Here is a 12,152-nt window from a genome sequence, read left to right on the forward strand (position 1 = left end):
AGCTTACATCTTGATCCAGAACATGAAGCAAAGAGAGGTAACTGGAAATTTCATGAGCTTTTGAAACTCCAAAGCGTGCTTCACTGTGACAGCCCTCTTCCAAAAAGCCATACCTCCTTATTCTTCTCAAACAGTTCCAACAACTCAGGACCAAAATATTAGAACATATGAACATATGAGCACCATTCTCATTAACCATCAGAAGAAATTAAAAGACTATATATGAAATATCTCAGCAGTATATTTACCACAGTGGTACAGTGCTTGCCTAGCATATATGAAGCCTAGTATTTTCTCCACAGTGTTTTAACATTTGTTTCTGTATGTAGTAGATATTATATTGTCTATTTTACAAGCATCTGTATATTTAGTTTTGTAAAATCCTTGAGAAATATAAGATTGCCTATATTTTGTGGTTACATAAGTCCCAAATTTAAATTAGTAAATATTTATTGTTTACAAATATGCCATATATTTATATGTGCCATTGTATGTAAGCTTCTCTAGTGGGGCAATGTATGATAGAGAAATGAGTGAGGAAATGCGCTGTCTTTAGGGAGTTTATAGTCCAGATGAATCAGTAAAGTATATGAGAAAAACCATGCTAGACAATCAAGAGACAAGATTATATGTATGGGTTTAAAAGAAGAACACATGTTTGTTTGAAGATTTCCAGGGGCTACAGAGATAGTTAATAGTGTAAAATAGTCATTTGAGACTTGGCGACTTTGAGAGATAATATTATAGTTTCTTTCTTGGAAGAAATAATAAATAAACTAACAAAGGAAGTGTAGAGAGAACTTCAGAAATGATAATTTGTCTGATTCTCTTGGCCACTGTGGTATAAATTTTCTGGCTGGAAACGTAGATTGAAGCTTGGTGAAAATGTCAGATTAAGGGGTTATTGAGGTAATCCAGGTAGATTTTTGGACTGAAAAATTTGTTTAAATATTATCAGTTAGATTTTTTAAATGTAAAATGAACAGAAGAAAAAAAGTGAAGCTACACAGAACCCCACTGGGATTCTTCATCCACAGTAAGATGTAACTAGTAGTAGTAAATTAGTTTTTAGTGTAGCAATGAAAAGCGCCGAGGATCATTTAGAGGAGTCATTGTAGAAGAAGAAGAAGAAGAAGAAGAAGAAGATGCATTCATAATTGGATATCTAAAGGTCTAGTATTCTTACACAACTGTGATTTAACCTTGTATTATGTGTCCAACCCCACTAATTGATTTCTTTCTACAGAGATTCTGGAATATTCCAAACACAGTATTTAACATTTTTAGAATCAGTTTTCTGATAATACTTCTACTCGTATAATCCTGTTTATCTTTAGTGTTTTGTTTAGGTTGCACATTATCAAAAATCTTTCCCTGGTTACATATTAAATACAAGCATCCTGGCATTTTACTTGCTTACTGATGTTTATATAATTGGTTACTTATTTATTGTCTATTTGTAGGTAAATAGACTCAATGAGGATAAGAACTCAGTTGCGTTTCCCATTATATATTACATGCATACTTGGTACCTTGTAGATGCTCATCTGCTCTTTATGAAATGAGTAGAAAATATGAGAAGGTGAAAGACAACAGCAGGTCAAACAATTAAGCCATTCTTTCAAGTTTGAGGGAGTCAAAGGGTAATGGTGTTGCTAAGAGAATACTGAAGAGTGGAAGAGGAGTTGATATGAGGGAATGGAAATAACGGAAGATAAATTTAACTCATAAATTCTGGCTTAAGTATGTGAAGCTGGTGAACTATCTGATGCAGTGCAATATATAAGCGATGAAGCCATGAAAAGAGGTCAGGGATTTTACGATGATATCAGGGTCATCCTCAGAGTCAAGTCTTTTATCTATGGGTAAAGAAAATAAAACAGACTATAATAGTGAGGCAGGATTACCATATTTGAAGACAAAAATTATAATTTTAATATCTAATGTACTAAATATTTGAAGTTGCTTATATATTCTTTTAAATTCGCAGCTGGGTTAACAACTTTGGCCATGAAGGACTTGGACTTTTACTGGATGTGCTGGAAAAGCTTCTGGACAAAAAACAGTAAGAATAAACATTTAAAACCTTTCACACATAAGAAAAGATTTAAGCACAACTCAATATTTTTTTCTTATTGATTTAGGCAAGAAAATATCGACAAGAAGAATCAGTACAAACTCATTCAGGGCCTGAAGGCATTTATGAATAATAAGGTAAATAGTATTTACTTATCCTTCTGTTACAAAAGGGAAGAGCTTGCTTGACAGAGTGAAAGTAATAAAGACATAGAACAGTGGGTATTTACTCAAGTTTTAATAATATGTTTATAATGCAGTTCATCACGAGTTTTCTATAAGTGGTTTAAGTGTCTTTTCTTTCACACAATATTTGCTGGCATATTTTGCAATTATGCAAACAATATTAGTTTAGCTTTCAAAGTTGATGATACATTTTCCCTTTTGTGATATTATGCAGTTTTATTTATTTTTAAAGATTTGGTTATGTGTACATGTTGCTAGATGAGTTTATCTGCATAACGTGTGCAGTTGCCCTTTGAGGTCAGAGGGAATCAGATTCATAGAACTCAAGCTATAAGCTTGAGCTGCCTAATGTAGGTCCTGGGAATTGAACCTGGATTTTCTATACGTGGAAAACCTATAAACTCTAGTTGTATGGAAATTTAAATGTAATAAATTGGGTATCATTTCTAGAGAAAGAAAGAAGTTTAATTCAGTTTATTGAAAAGGAAAATTCAAGGGTAGGGATATGGTTCAACTATTTTGATAAGAATGTTACTTCAGTTTCAGTGATTTAACATGCGTAAAAGTATTCTGTGGAAAATAGCTTACATTTTTGTATTTTTATAATACTGTTTGTATTATACAATCTTGTGGAGACCTACAGATAAAATTACTCTGACTAATTAATTTGCTTAATTATATTAATTACCTTTAGATGGTATTTTAATAATCTCAAAATACTTAATAAAAGTATGTAAGTATAGCAATAAGCAGGAACTTGCTAAATGTGAACTCTAGCTATTAATAACCAATGCAATAATACCGTATATTTAAGTAATATAAAAACTATTTCTTTGGTATATGCAATTATATATTACTATCTATATCATATACCCATATTAATCAGTAAATAATTTTATTGGTACATGCAGTACATGGTTGCTAATGAACTCCTCCATCACATATATCTTTACTGCTATTTCTGGAAGTCGATTATCTTTTTACAGTTAATTATACATGTGTATGAAGCACCAATACATTCTTGAGGGTGTCACTTCTCTCCTACCATGTGTTTCCAGGGATCAAACTTTGGTGTTCAGGCATTTTATCCTGTACCTTTATCCCCTGGGCTATCTTTCTCACCCATCTGGAAGTTTCTTATAGATACACTCCTGTCATTACTAGTGCAGAAGAATTTTTCTTCTGTCCTTTTGGCCTTTAGATACCACACATCATGGTATCTAATGCCTAACAATGATACACTTAATTGTACATTATTTCTCTGTAGCTCAAGGTGGATCCCTTCTGCAACTGACAAAAGTAGTAACATTATAGAAAGAGAATATAGTACTAAATATCAGAGATGCAGATCACATTTTGCCACTCCTAAGCAGACTGGGCCTTTGAAAAATAACTCTGGCTAATCAGTCTCCTTCTCTGTAATTTCAGCTATGGGAACTTTTGTTCTACATTCTTATTGATTCATCTTGTCAAATATCATAGTTTTGTAGGATAACAACTAATTATAATTAGAATACTGACTAAAGAAAGTTATATTAGGATTTCCTTGTCGGCCCTATTCCCACAGAGGATACTCAGATACATCGACTCACTTTCTTTTTCTTATGTGTTTGGCAGTTTTGAAGAACATGGTGATTTTACTTAAATTATTCTAAACTAAATGGGAGTTTTTGTTAAGCTGTGTGTATGGTTTGGATATATATCCCCACCACATTAATAAATGAGTCTTTTAAATTATAGACATGTGAAACTTCATAAAACAAACATTCTGAAGAGAAAGTACATAGAGATATATTCATTTTTAAGTTGAAACACATTTTCCAATTTGAGGAAGGTAAATTTCATCTGAAATGACTTAAATGTCCCTTAAAGTCAGAAAAGTCTGCATGTTCCTTTATTTATTAAGGCCCACCGTAAAGTAATATTTCCAAAGTTTAGTCTGGCCCCCCTTCCTCTTAGAATTTAAATTAAAAACCTTCACGCAGTTCATATGTATCCTAATTGTTATCTTGTAATATTTCCCAATGAAATGTAATGCTGCCATGGAACTACTGTAAAATGAAGCAAACTTTTAATGAGAAAGCAGAAATATACTTTATAACACAAAGTTGAAGAAAGAACAATATCTTAACATTAATTTTTGTATTTGAATATCTACCTATTAGCATTTGTAAATGCATGTAGATACACGTTTGGGTTCATGGCTAGAAAAGAAATGAAACTGATATCGCCTTTACCCATCTGACTGTGGTATATAAGAAAACTCACATGCTATGTCTCTGAGTCCATGATGTTGCTGCCTAAGACATGATGTAAAAGGTCAAAAAAAAATAGGAGAAAGTCCATATCTTATTTTTATTGCATTACATAGCATATAGTATACTTGAAGCACTTCAGCCTTTTTGCCTCCTATGTTTACTTTAATTTTCGGTGCAACGATATTGGAAAAGTTAACCACAAATTCCAGACTTTCCTCAGTATATCTCATGACATAAACTGCTTTAAAAAATATAGTAGTATGTGTTCAATATGTTCTTGTTTGTTAGAGAAATACTAATTGTTGCCATTTTCTCCTAAATATTTTCAAATTTTTTTGAAGATTAATGGAAATCATTTTTATTCAAGCCACAAAATTTCCAAAATATAGTCATTTCAAATAAAATAAAACTGAATAACTGCATTTAAGGATAATTTACATAATTATATTAATAACACCACTGCAAAGGTATTATTTTGAAAATTTTCTTTATATTGGGTTTATGCTAAATGGAAAATATGTTCCATACACAGTTCAAGTTTGTTTGTTTATTTACTTCTTTGTGTTTAGTTTGGACTGCAAAGGATTTTAGGTGATGAGAGGAGTCTTTTATTGTTGGCAAGAGCGATTGACCCCAAACAACCCAACATGATGACTGAAATAGTAAAAATACTTTCTGCTATTTGCATTGTTGGTGAAGAGAACATGTAAGTATTGATATGTTCTATTTATTGTGTTGAAAAATGATACCTGGGAAATTAGTGTCTTTTCTTTTTGATAACTTCCAGAAAAATAGTAGTAGAGCTTAGAACATTTTAAATTGACATCTTTATTATCTTCTATGTATTTTACCCTTTTTTTGGATATTATGTATTCTAAATTTGTTAAAGATTAATATAAAATAAATAAATGGGATTTTGTCTCACTGAAAATAACATTAGTCAATTGCAAATGCGTTATGTTCAAAAATTATCTTGGGAAACACACAGGAAACACACAGAAGACACAGTAGACACTACACAGCAAATACACACACATGTACATGCACTTGTGTGTACAATGCATGCATAGACGCACTGTGGCACATTATGCAGTTTTGTTTCCTATATGAGATCTTTCAGATAATTGTGAATCACCAGTGGGCACTGTAAATTTTACAAGATCCTCTGGAAGAGCAGCCAATGCTCTTAACTGCTAACCCACCTCTATAGACTACAATTTTGCTTGTTTATTTGAATCAGTTAGATCCTTTGTAATATTGTATCATTGCATTTTATTTTATATGGTAACTTAACATGAAATGAACATACTCAATAAAAAGAAAACATAATATAAGTTTGTAGATAAATGTTTGAAACACAAACAGCTCATACAGAAAAAATTAGCGTGTGGAGTGATGTGTATGTTAATTAGATCCACTTAGCTTTTTCATAACAGAGATATTTAAAAACATTATGTGTCATACTACAATGCTTGAAAGTTTTGTCTATTAAAAGTAAGTGATGTGAAAAATTAAATGGTCTATGTAAACATCAAGAAGTAAGAATCAAATAGAGAATGAACATCATACCTTTTTTTTTCATTTCTGTTTTCTTTGTTTTTGTCTGTAGTCTAGACAAACTTTTAGGGGCTATCACTGCTGCAGCTGAAAGAAATAACAGAGAACGATTTTCATCAATTGTTGAAGGATTAGAAAACCACGAAGCCCTACAACTCCAGGTGGGGTCCTTTTGTCATGAATCACTTGAGTTGTATTTTGAATACTTGTTTTATACCTACATATTTTAAGCTGGAATTTATAGAATGAAATGTAAATGTATAGTTGTTTGTGTTTTACAGTTTTGTTTATTTAAATTCATTTAAAATTAAGAAAATTGCTTCTTCATTATCACTAGTATGACATGTATTATAATAACTATTGGAAAATTAAAGTTTTAGCAGCAATCTGGGTCAAAGGGAAACCATTTCTGTCAGTACTATCTGGCCAATTTAATAAAGTTTGTAAGCTTTTGTAGAAATGTAAGAGAATAGTCAACTATGGCGTCATAGCATGATAGTCTTTAACAGTCAGATATCTGAGTTAGGAGAGTTTCAAGGTCCTAGGCAGATGGTTACAGACGACCAAGAAGCAGATTTTAAAAAATTTGATGTTTTTCTCTTTGTGCCTTTCAAACATCAATTAGAAATCTGACTCCTCAATGCAGAGGGGATTGAATAGTATCTCTTTTGTCAGGGATCCTGGGAAAATTCTGTAGACCCAGACTAAATGTGTTTAATTTTAAAAATGACAAAATCCATTGTTTTTAGTGATTTCAGGATATGTCTTACTTTATTAAAGGCTACTTTAGTCTCAAGGGATGAGAAGTCATCTTTATTCTCCATATTTAGAGACAGGAGACATTCTGATGACGGCACATTTTATTTTGCCTACATAATTTGATTTAATTCTTGTAAGAGATGAACCTCCTAATTGTTATATATTTCTCTATCCCGAGGATAGGCAGAATGAAATTACATCGCTTGTATAAATGGACATGGTGTGCAAGAGCCAGAATTTTATATCAATGTGCTTTTTATTTTAGATAGTGTATATACCATTTGTTAATCCATGAAATATCTTTTAAAGTATTATGTCATCACTCAAAGAGAGTTTACCTCTATATTTAATTTTCAAGTTATTTTATAGTGAGTATATACATGTAAATTTTGTATTTGATGGGAAACTAATGATTTTTCTTTTTTATTGTGTTTTGAAGTATTAACATTTTCTGTCACAGTTGGAAATTGTACAACAGATGAACTGGCTCATCTAAAGAGAATCTATAATATTATGAAACTGCATATAATGTTTCTTCAGATATGTAAAGATGTTTTAAAGGTATCCTCCTTCAACTATGATGAGGATATTGATGAACTTTTATCTTATATATTGGTGTTTTTAAAACTGAGAATTTCCCTTTAGTGTTTTTCTATCTATGACAGTTTTTCATATTATTAGTTTTAGCTTCAATAAAATTTGGTATTTTCTAGAGAAAGCCTGAAATGTGTGTTTTCAGATGTCTTCTCCAGTGTTGTATCTTCGTTGCTGTGTTGCCTGTGCTTGCCTGACTAGATTCCTTTCACTGGCAGACATACATATAAGCCTGTAATTTACTTCCAAAGTTTAGCAGGACTCAAGTATTTTATTTAGAGTTAAAGCTTTCATTGAATTGGGAACAATTTGACATATATGGGACAAATTTTAACATTTGCATAGTTAAAAATTTTTTTTTTCGAGACAGGGTTTCTCTGTGGCTTTGGAGCCTGTCCTGGAACTAGCTCTTGTAGACCAGGCTGGTCTCGAACTCACAGAGATCCGCCTGCCTCTGCCTCCCGAGTGCTGGGATTAAAGGCGTGCGCCACCACCGCCCGGCAGTTAAAAATATTTAAATGAAATTTTAGCCACAGTTCTGTGTTATAATTTATCTTCAGTTTAGTGATCAGGAGACTGAGTTGAAGGGAGGCTAAATGATCAGTTTTCTAAGAATCGCACAGCTGTTAAAGTTTAGAATAATGGTTTAAACTTCAATTTTTTGATATATGCATCTAGAATTGTATGTCCATTATAGTAACACCTCCATAAATAAATACCATTGTCATTTTTGAGTAAAATTACTCTACAATGATTTCTCCCACTGTGTATTACCCCAGACAATGAAACACTACTGTCATTCGCTAGCCTCAATGGTGCTGCACAGAATAGAATGATTAAGTAGCAAGTGCTTAACAAGTACCATATGGAAAAATCATAGACATCTTGCTAAATATTCAAGAAATTGTTGAATACTGATTATGGATGCAAACATATGCAAACTACAATTTGAAATTTCCTATTTTAATGAGCTGCAAAATTTAGTAATTTGTTATATACAGAGCCTAGTAGTCTCCCAAGAATCGTGAAGTGGGTTATTAGGCATATTTAATGTGAATGGAAAATTATCCTGTAAAATTTATATAATATGTTCAGAATTCTGAAATTAAAAACAAAAGTTAAAATCTGTTGTTTAAAAAACGTAATTTGTGTTCTAGTTTAACAGAATTACTTTTCTATTTTTGGTAATGTCCTGAGACCTCTTATTAGAATGTCATGAAGTAATTCTGTTAAAATACTGAACTAATTATATTTTAAACCAACATCTTCTAACAGATGTTTTCTAGCTCAGCTATGATATGCTTTTCATTGCGTTTCAGTAGTTTGAGGAAAAGATTGGAGATAAATCACATCAACATATGTACTCTCTTCCTTGCCTTACCTTATCTGTTTCGTTGTACTATTTGATCTCCCACACTGTATGACCTGCATTTTTAAAATTAGTAGACTTTCATCTGCCTTTTTATTTTGTACCACATGTCTCTAAAAAAATAATCTACAGTTATTTTCTAAAATACTTTTCACAACTGAGCTTTTATACAATCCTTAAAAAATCTTAAATGATACTCTACATTTCAAAATCCAATTTTTTCCCCAATTGTGATGCTTGTCACCATTCATCAACATGTACTCCTTGAAAATTTTACTTCTCTTGCTTCTCTGTTCACCATTTTTTCTGTGTGATCTCTGAATACCCTTCTTTATTCTATGTTTCTAATGCATATTTTCTCTTCTGATTTCCCAGGAACATTTCCCCTATTTTTATCACTCATCTTTACCAGTTATCATTTTGCATTCATCTACTTATATATTGATGTGTATATTCACCAACATGTGTGTGCTCATAAATATAAATAAATATTTTGTCAATGCATATTTTCAGTGGCTTCCCTAGCTTAATATATAACTGTATTCTAGCAAATCTCCTGATACATGTGAAAGTCACATTTCTCTCCCTATTCAAATTCATGTCTTTGAGTACCTAAATATGTTTGTTATAGGACTCCCACAAGTAACAAATTAAAAATATCATTTGAGTGCTATGCTACGTAATGTTACAAAATATTTACATATGTTATCCCATTTAAATTACACTGCAGTCGGCTGGAGAGATGGCTCTGCCATTAAAGGTTAGGCTCATAACCAAAAATATAACTTACACTACAAATTTGAGAATTATAGGAGTAGTATCTGATGAGGTGTTATTTGAAGTTGGGCTTGAAAGATTAGAATTTCAATGATATTATGTTTTCTAATAGAGAAGCACTATTAAATTAGAATTGAGGCAAGAAGGGTTTGTAGTGTGTAAAAATAATGGCCCCTTAGTCTACCAGTTATTTTTAAAAAGAAGACAGAAGATAATACAGGCATACCCTTGAACTTTATTTCTATGTAGTAAGATAGGAAAATTCAAAGTAAACTGACCATTAATAGTCTTTTAAGGGTAGAGAAAGTAACATGATTAATATCCAGTGAGCATATATTAAGATAGCCCATTTTCCAAGACTACAACTAGTCAGAAAGTTGTCATGTTTTTGTTGGATTTCAGGAGTTGTGAGAAGTATGGTAACATGATTTGTTACATATTAATCTGTTTTCTGTTGTTTCAGAATAATGAAGAAAGTCTTCTTTTGTAATTAAAAATGATACAAAAAAGCCTTTCACCAAATATTTTTTTTTAATAAAATATGATAGCTTCAGTCAGGCATACCACACGTACTTGGTATAGTTATCCTCCTGGTATATAAATTAGGGTCAGAAATGAAATGAAAGTAACAAGTCAAACATTGAGCCATCATTGAAATTATCAAGTCTATCAAACTAATTTTCTATAAAGAAGCATCTGTTGGCCTTTAATAAGAACATAACTTTCTGTTTTTCTTTTTTCTTGCATTTTCTTATTGAGAATAAATTTCTGATTTCTGTTCATGGCAGTCTAAGTACACAAGTTGGAAGGTTGGAAGACATTATTTTGCTCAGCCCATACATTCAGATCCTCAAAATGTAACCACACACTGTCTGGCAGTGAGAAAAAGCTAAATAGAAGTTTAATAAATTACTAAAGCTCAGATAACTGTCAATAAACTAAGTCCCAAGCCATATATATATATATATATATATATATATATGTAAATGTAAGCATGTATACGGAACATTATTGGCAGAGGCTTCCGTCTTGCCTGGCCCTGCAGCAATTCAGTCCCAAAGAAATACACAGAGACCTACATTAATTACAAACTTGTTGGCCTATTAGCTCAGGCTTATTAATTCTTACATCTTACATTAACTAATTATTCTTGTTTGAATTAGCCACATAGCTTGTTACCTTTTTTTTATTTTATTGACAAAAAGGAAAAAAAAAAGTTTCCGTCTCCTCCCAGCCTCCCATTTCCCTCCCCCTCCTCCCAGCCTTCTCCCCCTCCCCCCACTCCTCTCCCCCTCCCTCTCCAGTCCAAAGAGCAGTCAGGGTTCCCTGCCCTGTGGAAAGTCCAAGGTCCTCCCCCCTCCGTCCATATCTAGGAAGGTGAACATCCAAACTGGCTAGGCTCCCACAAAGCCAGAACATGAAGTAGGATCAAAACCCGGTGCCATTGTCCTTGGCTTCTCATCAGCCCTCATTGTTCGCCATGTTCCGAGATTCCGGTTTTATCCCATGCTTTTTCAGTCACAGTCCAGCTGGCCTTGGTGAGCTCCCAATAGATCAGCCCCACTGTCACAGTGGGTGGGTGCACCCCTCGCGGTCCTGACTTCCTTGCTCATGTTCTCCCTCCTTCTGCTCCTCATTGGGACCTTGGAAGCTCAGTCCAGTGCTCCAGTGTGGGTCTCTGTCTCTATCTCCATCCATCGCCAGATGAAGGTTCTATGATGATATGCAAGATATTCGTCAGTATAGTTATAGGAAAGGGTCATTTCAGGTTCCCTATCCTCAGCTGCCCAGGGAACTAACTGGGAACATCGCCTTGGGCTCCTGGGAGCCACTCTCGTTTCAAGTCTCTTGCCAACCCTAAGGTGACTCCCTTAACTAAAAATTGTGCTTCTGTGCTCCCCTATCCAACCTTCCTTTTTCCCAATCATTCTTTTTCCCCAAGTTCCCCCTATCCTCCCCTTCTCCCTTCTCTCTCCCCATCTCCCCTCACCCCTATCCCAACCCCACCCCAAGATCAGATGGGCACAGGACATTGCTTCCTATGTATAACCCCTGCAGCTTGTTACCTTTTAGCAGTGAGGAATTCTTATCTTGCTTCTTCTGCATCTGGGTGATGACTGCAGAGTGAGTCTTTCCTCTTCCCAGCATTCTCCTGTTCTGGGTGCCCTACCTATACTTCTTGCCTGGCTACTGGCCAATCAGCATTTTGTTAAACTAATACAAGTGACTAATCTTTTAAGGGCATATGACCATTGTCTTACAGCATCTCCCCCCCCCCCCTTTCAAAACAAGAACTCGGAATCTCCATATACACCTATGGAAATTAAAATCAAAGTGTAAATGAGAGAAAGTTTTATCTTGGAACCTTTGGTTCGTTTTTCTCATTTTGATGGTTTTTCCATTGTCTTATCCATCCTTCTGACTTCAGAAAGATATGTTTGTCTAGGCTCTTTGCATCCCATTCCTTTGTCCCTTTCAAACATAATAAGTTCAAGTTCTGTATTGCCTTTAACTATGTTCATTTTGCTGTTAATTCCTTCTCCCACCATGACCTACCATTTTCTTGTAGTTTTTCC

General features: G+C 33.5%; 1 protein-coding gene across 4 annotated transcripts in view; it reads left to right on the forward strand.

The window, feature by feature from the left end:
- The window catches only part of Diaph2 (diaphanous related formin 2), a 745,764-nt gene that overhangs the window by 210,862 nt on the left and 522,750 nt on the right, over positions 1-12,152 (forward strand). For all 4 annotated transcript variants that reach the window (XM_041636640.1, XM_041636641.1, XM_041636642.1 and 1 more), the window contains 4 exons: positions 1,991-2,065; positions 2,145-2,214; positions 5,090-5,226; positions 6,130-6,238. In XM_041636640.1, the coding sequence (XP_041492574.1) occupies positions 1,991-2,065; positions 2,145-2,214; positions 5,090-5,226; positions 6,130-6,238 (391 nt within the window). The remainder of the gene's footprint in view (positions 1-1,990; positions 2,066-2,144; positions 2,215-5,089; positions 5,227-6,129; positions 6,239-12,152) is intronic.

Source organism: Microtus oregoni, unplaced genomic scaffold (assembly GCF_018167655.1).
Source record: "Microtus oregoni isolate MIOR12 unplaced genomic scaffold, Mior012 000050F_000, whole genome shotgun sequence".
Classification (NCBI taxonomy): domain Eukaryota; kingdom Metazoa; phylum Chordata; class Mammalia; order Rodentia; family Cricetidae; genus Microtus; species Microtus oregoni.